The 22,985-nt window shown below is 40.5% G+C and overlaps 1 protein-coding gene across 2 annotated transcripts in view; it reads right to left on the bottom strand.

The window, feature by feature from the left end:
• Positions 1 to 488: 488 nt before the first annotated feature.
• The window catches only part of BUB1 (BUB1 mitotic checkpoint serine/threonine kinase), a 42,996-nt gene continuing 20,499 nt past the window's right edge, over positions 489 to 22,985 (bottom strand). For both annotated transcript variants that reach the window (XM_024129912.2, XM_007118460.4), the window contains 10 exons: positions 22,602 to 22,776; positions 18,083 to 18,170; positions 12,619 to 12,854; positions 11,314 to 11,457; positions 3,913 to 4,028; positions 3,191 to 3,352; positions 2,856 to 3,013; positions 2,582 to 2,756; positions 1,924 to 2,030; positions 489 to 705 (listed from right to left, as the gene is read on the bottom strand). In XM_024129912.2, coding sequence (XP_023985680.1) covers positions 510 to 705; positions 1,924 to 2,030; positions 2,582 to 2,756; positions 2,856 to 3,013; positions 3,191 to 3,352; positions 3,913 to 4,028; positions 11,314 to 11,457; positions 12,619 to 12,854; positions 18,083 to 18,170; positions 22,602 to 22,776 — 1,557 coding nt within the window. In that variant the 3' untranslated portion in view covers positions 489 to 509. The remainder of the gene's footprint in view (positions 706 to 1,923; positions 2,031 to 2,581; positions 2,757 to 2,855; positions 3,014 to 3,190; positions 3,353 to 3,912; positions 4,029 to 11,313; positions 11,458 to 12,618; positions 12,855 to 18,082; positions 18,171 to 22,601; positions 22,777 to 22,985) is intronic.

The raw sequence follows: 22,985 nt of genomic DNA, 5'->3' as shown, positions 1-22,985 counted from the left end.
AAAAAACAAAAAAAAAAAACAAAGCTTAAGATTTATACCTGCAATATTTCCCATGGATAGCAATGAAGAACAAGTACAATAAAGGACAGGCACATTCAGTTCATAAAAACATTAAGTCTGCTAGATATATTGGGGGAATTTTTGTTTATTTTACACAAATACAAACCCCCCAATTTAGAAAAAAACAAACAAACCTGACTTGGCTCTTTTTTGGCTTAAAGTGAACAGGTCAGTGCTTAAAAAGTGCTTTTAGAGAATGTTCACTTGCCGATTACTCTCATGAATGCTAGCGTCCCAAGAGCGGCCCAGTCAGCCTGCTACGCAGGGATGTTACCGACGTTACCGTGTTGTGTATTTTGTTGAAATATTTGTAACAACTATGTCCCAGGGATATACTTTGTGGGCTTTATTTTTAAGAAACATTTACATAAACAACAAATGTGGAAACATCAAGGTTCAAAGTGAGCAGGCCAGCAATTACAAAGCGATTTTTAGGGAGTGTCCATATTTTATTTTCGAGAACGCTTATATTCTAAGAGCAGTACAATTAGCCTGTTACGAAGGGTCTTAATCTTGTTTGTATAGTGTTCTTGAAATACTTTCTTCAGCTTCTGCCTTAACAAATCCAAAGATGGAAGATGATGACAATCTGGTATATTCAACATTATGTGAAAAAATTCATTCCACATATCCAGATGAGGCAGCCTGGAGAGACAAAGCATAAATGAAGGATAAAATGTAGCCTTCAGGGCTTCCCTGGTGGCTCAGTGGTGAAGAATCCACCTGCCAACGCAGGGGACACGGGTTCGAGCCCTGGTCCGGGAAGACCCCACATGCCGCGAAGCAACTCAGCCCATGCGTCGCGACTACCGAGCCTGCGCTCTACAGCCTGTGAGCCACAGCTGCTGAGCCCGCGTGCCACAACTACGGAAGCCCGTGGGCCTAGAGCCCATGCTCTGCAAAAAGAGAAGCCACCTCAATACGAAGCCCGCGCACCGCAACGAAGAGTAGCCCCTGCTTGCCGAAACTAGAGAAAGCCTGTGCGCAGCAACAAAGACCCGATGCAGCCAATAAATAAATAAATAAATAAATAAATAAATAAATAAATAAATAAAATTATAAATAAATTTATTTATTAAAAAAAAAAAAGTAGCCTTCAGTGTGCAGGGCAATCCCACTCTTGCATCTGACTTATCTCTAACTTCAACCCAACCTGATGCATCAAGAATGGATATGTTGGTGGGAATGCAAGGTGACAGTAGCATCAACATATATACACTATTGAATGTAAGATAGATAGCTAGTGGGAAGCAGCCGCATAGCACAGGGAGATCAGAGGACATGGGGTGGGAGGGCGAAGCTGGGGCAAGGTGACAGTAGCATCAACATATATACACTATTGAATGTCAAATAGATAGCTAGTGGGAAGCAGCCGCATAGCACAGGGAGATCAGCTCGGTGCTTTGTGACCACCTAGAGGGCTGGGATAGGGAGGGTGGGAGGGAGACACAAGAGGGAGGGGATACGGGGACATATGTATGCATATGGCTGATTCACTTTGTTGTACAACAGAAGCTAACATGGTGTCGTGAAGCAATTATACTCCAGTGAAGATCTATTAAAAATAATAATAAAATTTTAAAAATTAAAAAAAAAAGAATGGCTATGTTGAATCTATTATACGTAGGAGAAACTGAAGATCCAGTGAAATGTCTACACACAACTTGTTCCACAAAAGTGACAAATGGAGAAACAGAAGCACTTAAATAACTTGCTCACTGCACCCAGGGCCCAGGGTTATGCTATTTCACCCTACTTCCCAAGGCATGGGTCTTCGGTGGCAAAGATCCATTTTCCACCAGATGGAACCCAACATTCTACTGTATTTATTCTTTTCACTGTAGTGCCAATGCTAATACCCACCTTCTAAAAAGACCTTCAGGCTTCCAGACTCCCCCTTCATTTTTCACTTTCATGTAAGTGCCAAAAAGCATGCAGTACACTGTTGCAGCAACTCCAAAGTAATCAACCTATAAAGAAAATATGGGTATATATGACTAATACAGTGTTTTACACTTGAGTATATTCCCATGTCTAAGTTATGCAGCAAATATGATAAATCCCAGGAAATAAATATTCATAGGACTTCAGTTTTAAAGAATTCTGGAAGTGTGCGTTAACCCCACACTGACACGTCCTATGAATGCCCGTCTAGGCTTTGCTGGAGGCTTCCACGGATGGCAGATCACCCGCCGCCTCCCTAGGCAGCGTCTTGGGAAGCTCTGCTCTTCCTGAGCTACCGCGTCCTTCGTCTTGTCACACAGAGGCAAACACAACGCTAAGCTGCTTGCAAGTCCTCCCAGCTCCTCCCCGCAGGACTGGCTGTGGTCTTCGAACTGTGCTCCAAACCTCCCGAGGTGTGATGTGTCCACAACTGGAAACAACCCTGGAGCGTCGTCTGAATCCAGGGCTAGAAGAAGACTAGATCAGCTCAAACTATCTAGAGGCCCAAATTCATTTTGAAATTATAGTGAGTGTCATACAGGGAGATGTTTTCAAATCTCTCACGCTAGTTCTCTACCTGGTAGTTCCAGGGCTTGTTACTGAGCATCTCAATACACTGGAAGCCAGATGTTTCACACTTTGCCGTAAATGCGGTGCCTTTTGGAAAAAGTTTCATGTCTATACTCTGACCCAGGTCGATGAGTGCCAAGCCAGCACATAAATCATCATCATCGCTGTCCTGTTCCAAAAATCTATATTAAACACAAACAAGGGCCAGGCTGCGTGAGCACAGATAATAAAAGCCTGCTGGGGAAACGGTAAGAGAAGGACCCGTTAAAAGGGCAACTTGCCTGTTTCCGAGTATGAAATTGTCTGGCTTGACGTCTCCGTGGATGATTTCGCAGTCATGGACTTGCTCAATCGCGCGCAGCACGCTGAGAGCAAAAGCGAGGACCAGGGCTTGAGGCATCACTTTTTCAGGGGTATTTTTATAGAGGTTAATGGCATTCTAGAAGCAATAGAAAGTGGAGTCCTGAGTTGGTTGCACAGGATTAATGAAATTTCAAGTCAAGAGCTTTGCCCCCACCCATCATTCCAATAAAAGCTCCAAGTGCAAAAGGTATGTGCAAGGCATAAGCCAAAAATGTACTTCAGTTCCTGTTTGTCATAAAAGCAATACACTTACTAGTAATGTCCCATAGCTGTAGAGATCTCCTACTAACACACTGCCATTCTGGAACAGGTGGGCAGAATAGAATTTGATAAACATGTGTCGCATGCTTGGCTTTAGTCTCTCCATCAGCTGGGTCCCGATATAGAATTCCCAGGGGTTGGCGGGCTTCTGGACCTGCAAATCAGGTATGTGACATTCATATCCAGCTCACATTCTGGAAGATGATAGCAAGAAAGCCACTTTATCCAAATATAGGATGTAGGGTAGAAAGTGATGACAAGCTATGAATTGTTGCTGCAGCGTGGGAACTGCTGCAAGGTAATTTTATTTTTTATTTAATTTATTTATTTATTTATTTATTTTTGTGGTATGTGGGCCTCCCTCTGTGGTGGCCTCTCCCGTTGCGGGGCACAGGCTCCGGACGCGCAGGCTCAGCGGCCATGGCTCACGGGCCCAGCCGCTTCGCGGCACGTGGGATCCTCCCAGACCGGGGCGCGAACTCGGTTCCCCTGCATCGGCAGGCGGACGCGCAACCACTGCGCCACCAGGGAAGCCCGCTGCAAGGTTAATTTTAGTGGCGAAGCAATTCTGAATCCTTGTGGGATAGTTTTGTTTCTTAAGTGCTGACAATGGACCTAAGTGAAACCACCACTATCTTTTAAAAAAAAAAAAAAAAAGGAGACTGGCAAACTCTAGCCCTAAAATTCATTTCCTATATTGTACAGATCATTTACCTTCAAAACAAATTTCTGCTTATTTTTGCTATCGTTCACATGTCCGTGGGTAACTTCATAGACGTGGGCAAAAGCCCCTTCTCCAAGAAGATGATCAACATAGACCAGCAAAGAACCTGAGGAGACAGATAAGTCAAAATGAAAAAAAGGCTCAAAACATTAAAGGCTATCAAAATGAAGTATTTGTAAATTTTTCTTGGTGCTTGAATTGCTTTAATAAATAAAAATGGATATAGCTCCCTTAGGAAATGTTTTTCCAGTCTTACATGAAGTTAAGCAAATACCTGCCACAAAATACCCCCTTTATGACGAAGTGATGGAGGACCCAGGCCTGTCACTGAGCAGCAGGGCCTCGGGCAGCCATCCTCTCTTTACCAGTGCTGTCATATTTAAAGGGGGAGTACGTGTGCTGCCTACTTGGCAAGACTGTTGTGATGACAGAAAGAATAAGTGGACATCCTCTACAAAGTGCTAAACAAAGCTCTAACATGCCTTTGAAAAATGCAAGTGTTTGACATCAGAATAAAAAGGGCAGAGTATAATTGTACCGATATTTCTAACAGAGAGTTAAAAAATTCTTATTGCAGTAAACTTTGTTTTAGAACAGTTTTTGATTTATAGAAAAGTTGAGAAGACAGTAGTTTTTGTATGTTCTGCATCCTGTTTCCCCTACTGCTAACTTTTACATAACCAAGTCACACTGGTAACAAACAAGAACCAAAACTGGTATGTTACTGTTCACTAAACTCCACACTTTATTCAGATTTCACTAGTTTTCCCCTAATGTTCTAGGACACATTCATCAAGTCTCTTCAGACTCTGCTAGGCTGTGACAGTTTCTAACTTTTTGTTCTGATGACCATCACAGTTCCAAGAAGCACTGTTCTGGTAAGTGGTAGAATGCCCCTCAGCTGGATTTGTCTTGATATTTTTCAGTTACACTGGGGTTATTGGTTTTGGTAGAAAGATGACAGAGGTAAAGTTGTAACAGATTTTTAATTTTTTTAAAAAAGAATTCATGTGTTTAAAATCAAATATAAAAGAGTAGCTTTCTGGTTTCTAGCTGGCATGTAAGGAGTTTGGAAGTTGTCAGTCTACCCTCACAGTAAGAAAAAGCTGAACAAATTGAAAATCAACAACTCTTAGATCTGTTAGAGAACTGAGGTCACAGGGAAAACTGCTGCCCACCAAACTGAGGAGACAGACAGGTGAATACAGAGAAGAGCAGAGCACAGAAGCAGAAACCACCACTGAAGCCAGTACCGAAGGCAGGGTGGGGAGAGGAGTCACCACAGAAAGAACTGATGTCTCAGACCTTATTTAAAAACAAGTCTCTAGGGAAGCCCAAAGACAACAGGGGAGACAAATAAGGACACACAGGGGAATTTCAGCCTTTGATACCTACAGCCACAGAAAATAGTAAACACAGCCTAAGCCCCGGCCAGATAAGCATAAACCTTACACTAAAGGGCTATTTATCTCAGTTCCTTTCAGCAGGATATCAGGACTGGCTTCTACCAAAAATTACAAGGCATAATAAAAGACAAAAAACACAGCTTGGAAAGACAGAGCAAGTCTCAGAACCAGATACAGATATAGAAAAGCTTTTGGAATTATAAGACCAGGAATAAAAAAAATTATGATTAATATGCTAAGAGCTGTAATGAAAAAGGTAAACGACATGCAAGAATACATGAGTAATGTAAGAAGACACATACAAACTCCGAGAAAGAATCAAAAGGAAACGCTAGAAATAAAAAAGGACTGTGACAAAATAAAGAATATCTTTGATGGGCTCATCAATAGGCTGTATGTGGCTGGAAAAAGAAACTGTGAGCTTGACAAATATGCCAACAGAAACTTCCAACACAAATGCAAAGAGAAAAATAAAATGAAAAAGATAGAATGTTCAAGAACTATGGGACAACTACAAAAGGGGTAACAAATGTGTAATGGGACACTAGGATGAAGAAGAAAAAGAGAACAGAAGACATAGCTGGGGTAATAATGGCTGAGAAATTTCTAAAATCAATGACAGAAACTAAATCACAGATCCAGGAATTTCAGAGAATGCCAAGCAGGAAGAATACCAAAAAGCTACAGCTAGGCATGTCATGTTCAAACTGCAGAAAATCAGAAAAGGAGAAAATATTGAAAGAAACCAGAAGAATAAAACCAACTTACCTATAGAGGAGCAAGCATAAGAATCACACTGACTTCTGTTCAGAAACCATACAAGCAAGAAGAGAGTGGAGTAAGCATTGAAAGAAAAAAAAAAAAAAAAAAAAAAGCCAAAAAACCACAAACCAAGAATTCTTCCCTTTCAAAAGTGAAGAAGAAATAAAGACTTCATTAGAAAAACAAAAATTAAGGCAATCTGTCACCAGGAAACCTGCCTTGCAAGAAATGTTAAAAGAAGTTCTGGGGGGTGGGATGAATTGGGAGATTGGGATTGACATATATACACTATTGATACTATGCATAAAATTGATAACTAATGAGAACCTAACATATAGCACAGGGAATTCTACTCAATGCTCTGTGGTGACCTAAATGGGAAGGAAATCCAAAAGAGAGGGGATATATTGGGTTGGCCCAAAAGTTCATTCGTTCCATAACATCGTATGGAAAAACCCGAACAAACTTTTTGGCCAGCCCAATATGTATATGTATAGCTGATTCACTTTGCTGTACAGCAGAAACTAACACAACATTGTAAAGCAACTATACGCCAATAAAAATTAATAAAAGAGAAAAAAAGAAGTTCTTCAGAGGGAAGGAAGATGATACAGGTCAGAAACTCAGATCAGAAAAGTATAGGAAAAGGAATAAGTGAAGATAAAATAAAATCTTTTATTTATTTATTTTTTATTCCTAATTGATCTAACAGATAGCTGTTCAAAATAATAATAGCAACAATGTGTTCAGTAAGCACAGCCTGTGGGTAAGTGAAATGAGTGAGAGTAATGCCATAAGGGGGAGGAGGGAGGAATTGGTGACATTCTGTTATAAGGGACTTGTGCTATTTGTGAAGCAGTATAGTGTTATTGGAAGGTGGACATGGATTACTTGTAAAGGTACATTGCAAACTCTAGGGCAACCACTAAAAAAAAGTAAAGAAAGAAGTATAATTGATATGCTAAGAGAAGAGAGAAAATAGAATCACATAAATAATTAAAACCAGAGAAGGCAGAAAGAGAGTGAAAGACAAAAAAGGAAATGAAGAACAAGGGCAATAAATAGAAAACAGTAACAAATATAGTAGATATTAATCCAACTATATCACAATAGATAAAAATACAAGACCCAACTATATGTTGTCTACAAGAAACACACCCTAAATATAAAGACACAGAAAAAATAAAAGTAAAGGCATGGAGAAAGATATGTCACGCTAACATTAATCAACAGAAAGCTGGTGTAGGGCTTCCCTGGTGGCGCAGTGGTTGCGCGTCTGCCTGCTGATGCAGGGGAACCGGGTTCGCGCCCCGGTCTGGGAGGATCCCACATGCCGCGGAGCGGCTGGGCCCGTGAGCCATGGCCGCTGAGCCTGCGCGTCCGGAGCCTGTGCTCCGCAACGGGAGAGGCCACAACAGAGGGAGGCCCGCATACCACAAAAAAAAAAAAAAAAAAAAAGAAAGCTGGTGTAGCTATATTAATTTTACACAGAACAGACTTAAAAGTGAGGAAAGTTATCAAGGATAAAGAAAGGCATTACATAATGATATAGGGCTCAGTTCTCCAAGACATAACAATCCTTACTGTGTATGAGCCTAAGAACACAGCATCAAAATAGGCAAAAATTGACAGACCTGCAAGGAGAATAAATCAATTCACTATTACAGTTGGAGATTTCTACATCCCTCTATCAGCAACTGACAGATCCAACAGGCAGAAAATCCTTAAGGGCATGGTTGAACCGAACAGCACCACCACCAATCAACTGGATCTAACAGACATTCATGAAATACTTAATTTAACAACAGTGGAATATACATTCTTTTCAAGCTTACATGGAACAGTCACCAAGAAAGACCACATTCTAGGCCATAAAACACAACTTCACCAAATTAAAAAAAAAGAAAAAGAAAAATCATACAAAGTATGCACTCAGATCACAGTGGAATTAAGCTGGTAATCAATAACAGAAGGATAGCTGGAAAGTCCCCCAAAACTTGGAGATTAAATAACACACTTTGAAAACATAATTTATTGAAATTGTGAGATGTGGAAAATGCAGTATTAGAAATTTATAGCATTGAATGCATATGTTAGAAAAGAAGATCTAAAATCAATAATCTTAGTTTCCACCTTAGAAAACTGGAAAAAGAAGAGCAAATTAAATCCAAAGTAAGCAGAAGAAAATAAAAAATAAGAATCAGAGTAAAAATCAACAAAATTTAAAACTGAAAATCAACAGAGGAAATCAATGAAAACAAAAGTTGGTTCTGTGGGAAAAAAAAGTTGGTTCTTTGAAAATATCAATGAAATTGATAGCTTCTGACAGGCTAACTAAGAAAAATTAGGGAGGACACATATTACTAATATCAGAAATGAAAGAGGGGGCATCACTACAGATCCTATGGACATTGAAAGGATAATAAAGGAATACCATGAACAGTTCTATGCCACATGTAGCAAAAATGAATAAATGGAATTTGAAATTAAAAAAACAATACAATTTACATTAGCAACCCCCCCTCCCCAATGAAATATTTAAGTATAAATGTAACAAAGTATGTACAAGGTCTACATGAGGAAAACTACAAAACTCTGATGAAACAAATTTAAAAATCTAAATATATGGAGAGATAGTCTATATACACTGATAGGAAGACAGCATTGTGAAGCTCTTCCAAACTTGATCTATAGATTCAATGCAATACCAAGCAAAATCCCACCAAGTCATTTTGTGGATAATGACAAACTAATTCTAAAGTTTATATGGAAAGGCAAAAGAATCAGATAGCCAACACAGTATTGAAGGAGAACAAATTGGAGGACCGACACTACCCAACATCAAGACTTACTATAAAAGCTACCAAAATCAGGACAGTGTGGTATTGGTGAATAGGTGAATAGACTAATGAAACAGAGGAGAGAGCCCAGCAATAGACCCAAACAAATATAGTCAATTGGTCGCTGACAAAAGAGTAAAGGCTATTCAATGCAGGAAAGATAGTCTTTTCAATAAATGGTGATGGAACAACCGAACATCAACATGCAAAATGAATCTAGACACAGATCTTATACCTTTGACAGAAGTTAATTCAAAATGGCTCATAGGGGCTTCCCTGGTGGTGCAGTGGTTGAGAGTCCTCCTGCCGATGCAGGGGACACGGGTTCATGCCCCAGTCCGGGAAGATCCCACATGCCGCGGAGCGGCTGGGCCCGTGAGCCATGGCTGCTGAGCCTGCGCGTCCGGAGCCTGTGCTCCGCAACGGGAGAGGCCACAACAGTGAGAGGCCCGCGTACCGCAAAAAAAAAAAAAAAAAAAAAAGGTTCACAGATCTGAATATATAACACGAAACTACAAAATTCCTAGCAGATAACATAGGAGAATATCTATGTGACCTTGGGTTTGCTGACGACCTCTTGGATACAACACCAAAAGCATGATCCGTGAAAGGAAAAAAGTGATAAACTGGACTTCATTAAAACTGAAAACTTCTACTCCACAAAAAACACAGCTAATAGAATGAAAAGACAAGCCAGAGGCTGGGGGAAAATCTTTGTAAAACAACTGATAAAGGACCACTGTATAGCCAAAATATACAATGAACTCTTAATAAGAAAACTAACAACCTGATTGAAAAATGGGCAAACGATCTGAACATATATCTCAGGAAAGAAGATATTCAGATGGCAAATAAACATATGAAAAAATGTTCAACATCATACATAATTAAAGAATTGCCAATTAAAGACAATAGTGAAATACCACTGCTCATCTACTAGAAGGGCTGAAACCCCAAACAATACCACATGCTGACAAGAATGTGGAGCAACAGAATTCTCATTCATTGCTGTGGGAATTCAAAATGGTACAAACCCCGTTGGAAGACACTTCGGCAGTTTCTTACAAAAGTAAACATAGCCTGAACTATATGATCCAGCAATCACACTCCTTAGTACTCACCCAAATGAACTGAAAACTTACATCCACACAAAAACTGTACAGGAATGTTTACAGCAGCTTTATTCATCATTGCCCAAACTTGGAAGCAACCAAGATATCCTTCAATAGGTGAATGGATAAATAAACTATAGTACCTTCCCACAATGCAATACTCCTCGGAGATGAAAGAGAAAGAGCTATCAAGTCATGAAAAGACATGGAGGAAACTTAAATGCATACTGCTAAGCAAAAGAAGCCAATCTGAAAAGTCTATATACTGTAATGATTACAACTAGGTGGAGACGGCAGTAAGAGATCAGTGGTTGCTGGGGTTTCAGGTAGAGGGAGGAAGGGATGCATAGATGAAGCACAGGGGTTTAGGGCACTGAGACTGTTCTGTATGATACTGTAATGACAGATGCATGTCATTACACACCTGTCAAACCCCACAGAATGTACAACACAAAGAATGAATTCTAATGTAAACTGTGAACTGTATAGTTAATAATAATGTATCAATATTGGCTCATCAACTTTAACAAATGTACCACACCGATGCAAGATGTTAATAATAGGGGAATCTGTGTGTGTGTGTGTGTGTGTGTGTGTGCGCGTGTGTGTGCGTGTGTGTGTGTAAAGTACATTATGAGAAGTCTTGCTCCCATTGTTATCCACATCTACCCTGTTTCCCCTCCCACTAACAATTAACCATTTTTATTAGTTTTGAGTACCCTTCAAGTGTTCTCTGGAAATACTATCAAATATGAATATATATTATCTTGCCCCTTTTTAAGAAATAAAAAGCAGCATATAACACTAGTCTGCCCTTTCACTTGGCAGCATGTTTTGGAGATCATTCCCTAGCTGCCCAGAGTGAGCTGTAGTTTACTGTAGAGATGTCCCATAATTTATTTAAGCAGTCCCCTTAGATGCCTATGTTGTTTCCAATCTGTTGTTTTTACACACATCTCACTTTGAATATATCCAAGTGTACCTGCAGGAAATTCTTAAAAGTGGATGTCTGGGTCTAAAAGTATATGCATTTCAAATTTTGATAGATATTGCCAAACTGCCCTTTATAAGTTATAGTCCCAACAGCAATCAAAATCCTACAGTCATGGCTTAACAAAATGTTCTCATCTTAATACTACAGATAAAACTTTTTACTGGAAGTGGGAGAGGGGGTGGAGGGGTAGGGGTCAGGGTGGTGCCAGGAGGAATAAACATCAACTTCTCACAGAGAAAAAAAGAGTTTAAAGTTTTATTACCCATATGGTTCTTACCCAGTTGAAATTCAGTCTTGGGCTTGATGGCTGGAAGTTTACATTGCCATTCATAAGTATTTGGATAGGAACTCACGGGTTTAGAAAGCCCGGATAAAAGTTTGACAATCAACTCATCATCCCAGGGATTCTCAACAGTGAAGTCTTAAAGGAACAGGAACAAAAGAGAAAAGGAATTCAGTATCCAAGACTTTTACCAAATAGATCGTAGGCAAAGCAAGTGGAGACATTCATTAAATAAGCTTTCAAAAGCCTGATCTTTAAAGAGCATTGATTCAAATAATAAAGAGCCATTTTCAAAAGTCAAAATGCGTACTTCTGCACAGTTCATGATCTGTCATTTTAGATCTACAAATTTAAATCAATATTCAGTTGGGACAAAGGAAATTAACACCAAGGGCATCTGTTCTAGATTTTGCCTTTAACACAATTATGGGTACATGTCTTAAAGGCAAACTTGGAGATTAGTTACTTCTAACATGATCATATATGTATTCTTTAAATTGCTTTCCACTTCTATTTATAAAACACGCTGCCTTTTAACACATACTACCTACGTGCAGTTTGTCTGCATGAGATATACTTGGGGTCCACAAAGACACAAAGAGAAACCGTTTCTAAAGGGAAGAAAAAAGTTTCTGCCCAATTTAGAATGCTATAAAAAATTCTCTTAGTGGCAGTTATCAAAGACTAATCCAACATGACTGATATTTACTAGTGCTAAGCAGAGGCGGGACACTTTTCTGAGCCCTTGATGTTTAGTAACTCACTTGGTCCTAACAGTAAGACCCTAAAGTAGGTACTGCCAACCTCTCCACTTTATAGAAAACAGGGCCACAGAGGATCGAAATAATCTTGGCCAAGATCACAAGACAGCCTAAGAGGGGGAGCTAGTATTAGAATCCAGCTGGTCTATCTCCAGAGTCTGTGCTCTTGTCCACTGTTAAGACTGTTTCTGTGTAACCCTGGGGTGGGGGTGGAGTCCTTTAACCCTGAGCCTGTTTACTTTTCTGTAAAATGGGGATAACAGTATTAGAATAAACCCCTGGCATCACGGGCCCTCCAATTCCAGTTCTCTTTTCCAACAGTAGTTATTTTGATACCTTTTAAAATTAAAACAAATTAATTAGTCCTTCAAGTATGTTACTGTTGTATGCACAGTGATACAGCATGCAAGTTTGTCTGAACTTGCGTTCTACTCAACGGCATTCAAGGCTCTGCTCTTTGAGCTTCTTTCATGGAACAGCTTTTAACAGGTTATTGTCCTTATTCAGGGAACAATTAAGAATGAGCATCTGTTCACACCTGGAGTGTCGATATTTCCAAGCAAGCCGGTCTGCATTGGTTCTGCCTGGAACCTGGCATTGGCGTCTGCTGGATCCTCTGCAGGGGCAAAGTCAGGGTCTGTGAGTTTACAGGCCTTGAGGCCCCGCTCCGCCTCGCTGGTCGGCACAGCTGCAGCAGGTTGGCTCAGACGGAGCAAGGATGCTGAAGAGACATCGGTGGGGAACGCTGGTTCTGGACTTTTCTCTTCAATCGGACTGGATGTGTTAAAGGGACAAGATAAACACACATGATTACAAGCTTTATTGGGTTTGAACACATAAAAATCCCACAAAACAGTTTCCTTTTCATTCTAGGAATGAGATTTCAAAACTGCTTCACAAAGAGTTTATTAAAGCATTTTCTTCATGCAAATATATGCAGCTACACAGCTTGTACAATATGAACAGAAATAAAATAAAAAACGTGGTAATATATTAAATAGGTGAGGTGACACATTGGATATTCTTTAGTAGGAGATATTGGTAGGAAAAGGGTTTATTTTCTCAAGTTGTCTTCTAAGCATCACTACTGTAAGAGGGACTGAATATTTTATTCCAAAAGTGGCTTCTTTTATAACACTGAAACAAACAGAAAATGTCAGCCATAGTGCAACAACCTAACACCAGTACATTTCTACACACACACACACACACACACACACACGCACACGTGCACACACGCACACACACACACACACGCAGTCGATCCTCATTCCTCAAGGATTCCACACCTGTGAATTCACCTACATGCAAATATTTATTTGTTACCCCAAACCACACTCACGGTGCTTTTGCTGTCATCTCAAGACGTGCAGAACAATGAAAAATTTGAGTCACTCAACATTTATGTTCCCAGGTGAGGTCGAGCAAGGTGACGCTCTGCCTTCTCATTTCGGCTCATACTGTAAACAGTGTCCTTTTACAGTATAGTTAGCGATGTGGGGTGTTTCTTTTTCTTGCATTTTTGTGCTTTTAGTTGGTGATTTTAGCTGTTTAACTGCTCCCCAAGTGTAGTGCTCAGGTGCTGTCTAGCGTTCCTAAGTGCAAGAAGGCTGTGACGTGTCTTGTGGAGAAAATATGTGTTGGATAAGTTTCGTTCAGGCATGGGTTACAGTGCTGTTGCCATGAGTTCAATGTTAATGAATCAATAGTATATACTAAATAAGTATCTTTTTTTTAATATAAATTTATTTATTTCTTTTTGGCTGTGTTGGGTCTCGTTGCTGCGCATGGGCTTTCTCTAGTTGCGGCGAGCGGGGGCTACTCTTCGTTGCGGTGCACGGGCTTCTCACTGCAGTGGCTTCTCTTGTTGCGGAGCACAGGCTCTAGGCGCACGGACTTCAGTAGTTGTGGCACGCGGGCTCAGTAGTTGTGGCTTGTGGGTGCAGTAGTTGTGGCTTGCGGGCTCTAGATCGCAGGCTCAGTAGTTGTGGCGCACAGGCTTAGTTGCTCCGTGGCATGTGGGATCTTCCAAGACCAGGGCTCGAACCCATGTCCCCTGCATTGGCAGGCAGATTCTTAACCACTGAGCCACCAGGGAAGCCCTATTTTATTCCAAAAGTGGCTTCTTTTATAACACTGAAACAAACAGAAAATGTCAGCCATAGTGCAACAACCTAACACCAGTACATTTCTACACACACACACACACACACACACACACACACACACACGTGCACACACGCACACACGCACACACGCAGTCGATCCTCATTCCTCAAGGATTCCACACCTGTGAATTCACCTACATGCAAATATTTATTTGTTACCCCAAACCACACTCACGGTGCTTTTGCTGTCATCTCAAGACGTGCAGAACAATGAAAAATTTGAGTCACTCAACATTTATGTTCCCAGGTGAGGTCGAGCAAGGTGACGCTCTGCCTTCTCATTTCGGCTCATACTGTAAACAGTGTCCTTTTACAGTATAGTTAGTGATGTGGGGTGTTTCTTTTTCTTGCATTTTTGTGCTTTTAGTTGGTGATTTTAGCTGTTTAACTGCTCCCCAAGTGTAGTGCTCAGGTGCTGTCTAGCGTTCCTAAGTGCAAGAAGGCTGTGACGTGTCTTGTGGAGAAAATATGTGTTGGATAAGTTTCGTTCAGGCATGGGTTACAGTGCTGTTGCCATGAGTTCAATGTTAATGAATCAATAGTATATACTAAATAAGTATCTTTTTTTTAATATAAATTTATTTATTTCTTTTTGGCTGTGTTGGGTCTCGTTGCTGCGCATGGGCTTTCTCTAGTTGCGGCGAGCGGGGGCTACTCTTCGTTGCGGTGCACGGGCTTCTCACTGCAGTGGCTTCTCTTGTTGCGGAGCACAGGCTCTAGGCGCACGGACTTCAGTAGTTGTGGCACGCGGGCTCAGTAGTTGTGGCTTGTGGGTGCAGTAGTTGTGGCTTGCGGGCTCTAGATCGCAGGCTCAGTAGTTGTGGCGCACAGGCTTAGTTGCTCCGTGGCATGTGGGATCTTCCAAGACCAGGGCTCGAACCCATGTCCCCTGCATTGGCAGGCAGATTCTTAACCACTGAGCCACCAGGGAAGCCCTAAATAAGTGTATTTAAACAAAGTGCTGTGACCAGAGGCCTGTAGGATCCTAACTGTGTATTTCCCCTAGAAGCAACGGGTATTTGCTAATTCAGTGTTTGCAGTGATTTTATAGAAAGGAACCAATGCAAATAACAAGTTTGGACTGTACATACGTCTCCACACACATATTCTCTCCGCACCTTTAGATCCACAGATCTACAAACAGATGCACGAGTATATATTTTTATACAAATGAATTCATGCAACTTCATGTTGCATTTTCTATTTCTTGACACAGGCATTTTTCCTACCATGAATTTTTTTAAAAATAAACTAATTTTGGAATTTAGATTTAAAGAAATGTCACAGAGATAAAAGAGAATTCCCATATGCTCCTCACCAATTTCCTCTAGGGTTACCACCTCACATTAAAGTGGCTCTCTTGTTAAAACCAATAAACCAACCTTTGTCATATTACGATTGACTAACCTCCAGACCTTGTTTGGATTTTGCCAGGTTTTCCACAAGGCCCCGTGTTTGCTCCAGGATCCAATCGTGGACAACATGCTGCATTAGTTGTCAGCCTCCTTACTCTCTTCTCCTCTGTGACACTTTCTTAGTCTTTCCTAGTTTCCTAAGACCTTGTCGGTTTTGAGGAGTAATGGCCAGCTATTTTGTAGACCGTCCCTCAATTTGGCTTTCTCTTGTTTTCTTCCTGGCTAGACTGTGAGTATTGGTTTGGGGAGAATATCACAGAGGTGACGCGCCCTTCTCCTCCCATGACATCACCATGTGTCATCACGGGTGACGTTAGCCTGATTATTTGGGAAAGGTGGTGTCTGCTGGGTTTCTCCACAGTTCTACTGTGGATTTTAATGCTGTACACCATTTAATCCAGTGGATGTGTGATGAAGTGTAACAATTCCCTTGTTCTTAGATATTGAACGTATTTCCAATATTTTATATTACAACAAAACAGGTGTGTTTCCAAACCCATGTACATTGCTACTAGCAACATGAGTGCCCAAATTACTGTGGGTGCATAAACGATGAATAAAATCCTTTTCCCTTCTCCACAAAAATGTGAATTTTGGTTAACTTTCTAGCTCTTCCCCTTCTCCACTGAAAACTGAAAAGGTCCAAGGTATCACTGTCATCAATGCTTATGATAAAAATAGCTGTATCTAGACTGGGAGAATTATGAACATGTGCTGGGAATCTATAGATTCAGGTTTCAGGTGTAATGATTCTCGTAATGGGCCTGTCCCTGGCGGGGACTCTGGAAACTAAATCTATGGAGTGTTGCAAGAGCCACTGACTCCCTGGGAATAAGGTTTCAAAGCTAAGGAAGCCTCTGTCCCTGGGTGTCTCCCCACATGATTCTTGTTTCCTTGCAGCTTAATTGTCACATGCAGTCAAAGACAATAGTTTCTTGGACAGTATTACCCTGCGGGCAACAGTGATTTGTGTCCTATATACATCTAAATTAATCCTATGCCAAGTGTGGTTTACGGTAGCCTTATGAGTCAAAAGTTTAGCTGCACAAAGGAAGATTCCTGGTGGGCAGTAATAGACTATGCCCACTGAGTAAAATTTTAAATTAAAAGGCAAAACCTATTTAATTTGCATTAATTTTATTTCTAGTGAGTTAACCCTTTTCTACATGTCTATTCATTAATTTTTCTTTTGTAAGTTCTGCTCAGGTCCTTTAATCCAATCATTTATTTACTGGGGTCTTAGTTCAAGAAGAGGTTTTTGATAATAAGAAGCAGTACAGCAGAGTGGTGAGAGAGAGGATTCTGAAATCAGAGATAGGGGTTCAAATCCCAGGGCTGCAAAGTAGAAGCCGTACGGCTTCAGGTCCTTTATTTAGCCCTCTGGATCTGGTTTCCTCATCCATAGTGCTGGAAAAGAATAGTTCCTACAACTAAAGTTATTATAAGGGTTAGTTAAAGGGTGCAGTACATGAAAAGTGTTAAGTGCTGTGCAGGAATATAATAAATACTCAAAAGATTGTAGCTACTTTTAGGGTCTATGACATTCACCAGACTATTCAAATATGGCAGAATTTTACTTCTGCAAAGCATTAGTGTATGTATGGTAAGTCTGCATTTTGCATCAGAACCTAAGAGGCTTAAACGTTCTATCTTCCTCCTCTTAAAAGAAAGTTATTAGGACTTCCCTGGTGGTGTAGTGGTTAAGAATCTGCCTGCCAATGCAGAGGACACGCGTTTGATCCCTGGTCTGGGAAGATCTCACATGCCGCGGAGCAACTAAGCCCGTGCGCCACAACTACTGAAGCCCCCTCGCCCTAGAGCCCGCGCACCACAACTACTGAGCCCACGTGCTGCAACTACTGGAGCCCGCGTGCTCCAACTGCTGAAGCCCACGCACCTAGAGCCTGTGCTCTGCAACAACAGAAGCCACTGCAATGAGAAGCCCATGCACCACAGCGAAGAGTAGCCCCTGCTCATCACAACTAGAGAAAGCCTGCGTGCAGCAACGAGGACCCAACACAGCCAAAAAGAAGAAAAAAAAAAGAAAGTTATTGATTTTCTCAATTATAATGGGTATACAGAAGCAATTAGGTGTTTGCTCAGTTCTGCAATAGTCTTTATGTCACGGTCTTTGGCTGGCAAGAGAATCTGCAGTTCTGCTCCCCAAATCCGTGGAAGTCAGTCACAGGAACAGTTTCCCCAGGGATTCTCTGCTACCCCAACTGCTTCTCTCACTGCCCTGATGTACCAAGTGTCATTGTATTTATATGTACAGAAAGCACCTTCTGACTTAAAGCTCTGAGTTGATAAAAACTCTGGCAGCCCTTAAAGAAGGGCTGGAATGAGGTATTCCATTACCGCTTAAAAAGCAAGCGAGAATGAAAAGGGAGAGACAGGACCACATGCACCCACACAATACCTGAACTTTCTCTCTTTCAAGGGTTCCATCTTGTTTCTTTCACAAGAATCCAAAGTCACATGGGTGTACTGTTCTGCTACCACATTTTCTGAAATATACAGAAAAGTAGAGATGGACATTATACACACACATATGATTTTATATGGTTATAAAGTCCAGGATTCCTTTTCACACTGACTTTCATTATAATTTCAAAATAGTATTCCGTGGTAAAATGTACTATGTTTAAAAAATGGGGAAAAAAAAAAATCACTTAAAAAAATTCTACCGTTATATGTGAGCGTCTCAACCTTATACATCTAATCCATACAATCCTTCAAGAGAAAAGAGTCCAGAGAGCAGCAGGTCCACCGTGGGAGGATGACCAGACCACGGCAAGTTACGGGTGGCAGTGCGCACACCCTGTTTGAGGAGAAGCCGATGCCAAGGCCATGGAGAATAAAAGGCTGAAACGCTTGTGGAGGGCGGAGATTTTGGTGTCTTTCAGTATATCTTGCCTTATTTAGTCAGCGTTTAGTTGACTGAACTGACTCAGAGTGTTTACACCAGAAAGCAACCTGGCAACACTTACTATCACTCCCTTTAATTAAAAAAAGAAATCTATCTATGGAGAGACAAACTAGATAGGGCAGAAATACAGAGCATACTTCTACCAAGTGATACTAATACAATATAGAGCCAACTATTACACTAGATTAAATTTTATCAGATACTGCTTCACTGAACAGGTGCTAACACTTTTTAGTACTAGAACATTAGCTTCTATTTATGCAATCAAAGTGGCAAATACACTAAGAAAGGTCAATGTTGACTTTATGAAAGACTCTTGACTGTTAAACAGATTAGGTTTTCCAAATTGAAACAGCTTTAAATTTTTAGCATTAAAGTAGCAAGTCTGTGATAGCGCTTGGCAATTGTCCAAGTTTCAACTAAATCCTCCTTTAAAATTCAGGAAAGAAATATATTTGGTTAGTACAGTAAGAAAAAATGTTTACTCCTTAGTTAAAAACTTTTAGGCCTATAGGCTCAGACTTCGCATTACAATAAGCTTTCATCCAGGGGAATGAAATTCTTTTGCAGTTCTTTCACTATTCCTTCAGTGAACAACTGCTATTAAAAAAAAAAAAATGCCAGCAGTGATAGTGTTTGGCTAGTAAATTAGCAGAAAAAGGTAAAGTGGTCCCAGATCTCATAGTACAGGCACATTTCAGAGATACTGCGGGTTTGTATCCAGACCACTGCAATAAAGCGAATATCACGATAAAGCGAGTCACGCAAATTTTTGGTTTCCCAGTGAATATAGAAGTTATGTTTACACTGTACTGACGTCTTAAGTGTGCAATAGCATTATGTCTAAAAAAAAGTGTGCATACCTCAATTAAAAAACAGTTAATTGCTAAAAAATGTGAACCATCATCTGAGCCTTTAGGGAGTCGTAATCTTTTACGACTGGTGGAGGGTCTTGCCTCGATGTTGGTGGCTGCTGACTGATCAGGCTGGTGGCTGCTGAAGGCTGGGGTGGCCGCAGCAGTTTCTTAAAATAAGACAACAGTGAAGTTTGCCACATCGATTGACTCTTCCTTTCATGAACGATTTCTCTGTAGCATGCAATGCTGTTTGACAGCATTTTACCCACGGTAGAACTTCTTTCAAAATTGGAGTCAATCCTCTCAAACTCTGCTGCTGCCTTATCAACTCAGTTTATGTAGTATTTTATATCCTTTGTTGTCATTTCGACAATCTTCACATAAAGCAACTATACTCCAATAAAAACTAATAAAAAATAAAACAAAACAAAAAAAATAATCTTCACAGCATCTGCACCAGGAGTAGATTCCATCTCAGGAAACCTCTTTCTTTGCTCATCCATGAGAAGCAACTCCTCGTCCATTAACTTTTTATCATGAAATTGCAGCAATTCAGTCACACCTTCTGGCTCCATTTCTAATTCTAGTTCTCTTGCTATTTCCACCACATCTGCAGTTACTTCCTCCACTGAAGTCTTGAACCCCTCAAAGTCATCCATGAGTGTTGGGATCAACTTCTTCCAAAGTCCTGATAATGCTGAGATTTCGACCTCTTCCTATGAATCAGAAATGTTTTTAATGGCATCTAGAATGGTGAATCCTTTCCAGAAGGTTTTCAATTGACTGCCCAGATTCATCAGAGGAATCACTGCCTATGGCAGCTATAGCCTTATGAAATGTATTTCTTTTTTTAAAAAAATTTATTTATTTAGGCTGCATCAGGTCTTCGTTGTGGCAGGCAGGATCTTTGTCGTGGCGTACGCGCATCTCTCTAGTTGAGGCGCGCGGGCTTGGTTGCCCCACAGCACGTGGGATCTTAGTTCCCTGACCAGGGATCGAACCTGTGTCCGCTGCATTGGAATGCGGATTCTTTACCACTGGACCACCAGGAAAGTCCCTGAAATGTATTTCTTAAATAATAAGACTTGAAAGTCTAAATTACTCCTTGATCCATGGGCTGCAGAATGGATGTTGTGTTAGCAGGCATGAAAATAATCTCATTGTACATCACCATCGGAGCTCTTGGATGACGAGGTCCATTGTCAATGAGCAGTACTATTTTGGAAGGAATCTTCTGAGCAGTATGTCTTAACAGTGGACTTAAAATATTCAGTAAACCATGTTGTAAACAGATTTGCTGTCATCTGGTTTTGCTGTGCCATTTATAGAGAATAGCCAGAATAGATTAAGCATAATTCTTAAAGGCCCTAGGATTTTTGGAATGGTAAACAAGCATTGGCTTCAACTTAAAATCATCAGCTGCATTAGCCCTAACAAGAGAGTCAGCCTGTCCTTTGAAGCTTTAAAGCCAGACCGTGACTTCTCTCTGGCTATGGAAGTCCTAGATGGCATCTTCTTCCAATATAAGGTTGTTTCATCTACATTGAAAACCTGCTGTTTAGTATAACCACCTTCATTAATGATCTTAGCTAGATCTTCTGGATAACTTGCTGCAGTTTCTGCATCAGCACTTGCTGCTTCACCTTGCACTTTTGATGTGCAAGAAGGAGAGGCCTTCTTTCATTAAACCTCACGAACCAACCTCTGCTACCTTCACACTTTTCTTCTGCAGCTTCCTCACCTCTCAGCCTTCATAGAATTGAAGAGAGTTAGGGCTTTGCTCTGGATTAGGCTCTGGCTTCAGGGGATGTTGTGGCTGGTTTGATCTTCTATCCAGGTCCCTCAAACTTTCTCCATATCAGCAATAAGGCTGTTTTGCTTTCGTATCATTTATATGTTCACTGGAGCAGCACGTTTAATTTCCTTCAAGAACTTTTCCTTTGCATCCACATGGTGAAAGAGGCCTACCTTTCGGCCTAACTGGACTTTCGACACGCCTTCCTCACTAAGCTTAATCACTTCTAGCTTTGGGTTTGAAGTGAGAGACGTGCAACTCTTCCTTTCACTTGAACACTTAGAGGTCACTGTAGGGTTATTAACTGGCCTAAATTTCACTGTTGTTGTGTCTCAGGGAAGAGAGAGGCCCGAGGAGAGTGAGGAAGACAGGGAACGACCAGCGGGTGGAGCAGTCAAGGAACACACACACAACCATTGATCAAGTTCACCATCTTCTGTGGGTGAGGTTCGTGGCACCCCAAAACAGTTACAGTAGTAACATCAAAGACCACTGACAACAGATCACCATAACAAACATAACAATAAGGAAAAGTTTGAAATATTGCGAGAATTACCAAAACGTGACTCAGACACAAAGTGAGTAAACGCGGCTGGAAAAATGGCGCCAGTAGGCTGCTTGACACAGGGCTGCCGCACACCTTCAATTTGTAAAAAAAAAATCCAGTATCTGCGAAGTGCAATAAAGTGCAATAAAACAAGGTACGCCTGTATTTATTTTGCAGGATGGTATTTAATAGGTAATAATTATCTGTATTCAATAACTGTGTCATTCATTAAGCTTCAGTTCATATGTGTAAGGATCTTTGATATGAGAATGTTATGTTTGGGGAAAATGAGGACCATCTGTGGCTTTTATCAGATCACTAAAAAATTTTTAGATATGATTTTCTGAGTATAGTACTTGGCTACATCTCTAAAGTAATAAAATTTGTAGATACATATCAAGGATTAAAATTTGCTGTTTGTTACTCTTATCAAATTAGAAAATAAAATGTTCATATTTTTAACATTCAAGGCTATCTGTAGTGGCTATTTTGTTTGTTGTAAAACATGAAATAAAGCTATAATCCCACACAAATGGGTTGGACTTTGTATCTTTGCCTTTAAATGCTTCTATAGATTTTTCTCCCGTTCTACCTATAATCTAAGTTATTAAACTTTTAAAATGCACATAAAAAAATAAAATGCACATAGACTTTAGAAAGACATTATGCCAAAACCAAAAACCATATATGTAATAATACAGTGAATGGATTTTAAGTTTCCTCTTTATGATTTTCAAATCTTCCAGAAGAAAACTATAACAGTAAAAGAACTGAAGTTGGCAGAAGACACTAAGACAGTGTAAGGCACACCTTTATCTTCTAGAAGGTGCACTGAATCCACCGGAAGTCTGTGGAAGGGCGTAGATGCCAGTTGTGCAGCAGACGTAAAGTCTCCCGGGCTCTTGGGACTGGGCGCCAGGGTTTTGTTGCAGCGGACACCCCACACGGTTGAATCATCCAAAAACTCGTCAGTGTGAGGTACTTCCTACAACGAAAGATGAACGGTAAAAAAGCAGCAATCTCCTTGTTTCATAGATGAAATTTAATACATTAATACATTTTAAGATTCAAAAAAATGAGGAATTTTAATTTTTTCAAAGAAATGGATGTAACCCCTGGCTAACACAGAGCCAAGGACATCGTGGGTCTGTTCTTTTCCCCAGAACTGGGACACTTCATCTTTAACACATTCCA

This window comes from Physeter macrocephalus, chromosome 12 (assembly GCF_002837175.3).
Source record: "Physeter macrocephalus isolate SW-GA chromosome 12, ASM283717v5, whole genome shotgun sequence".
Lineage (NCBI taxonomy): Eukaryota > Metazoa > Chordata > Mammalia > Artiodactyla > Physeteridae > Physeter > Physeter macrocephalus.
Note: the sequence above shows the minus strand (reverse complement) of the source record. Positions and strands in the feature narration are given on the sequence as shown.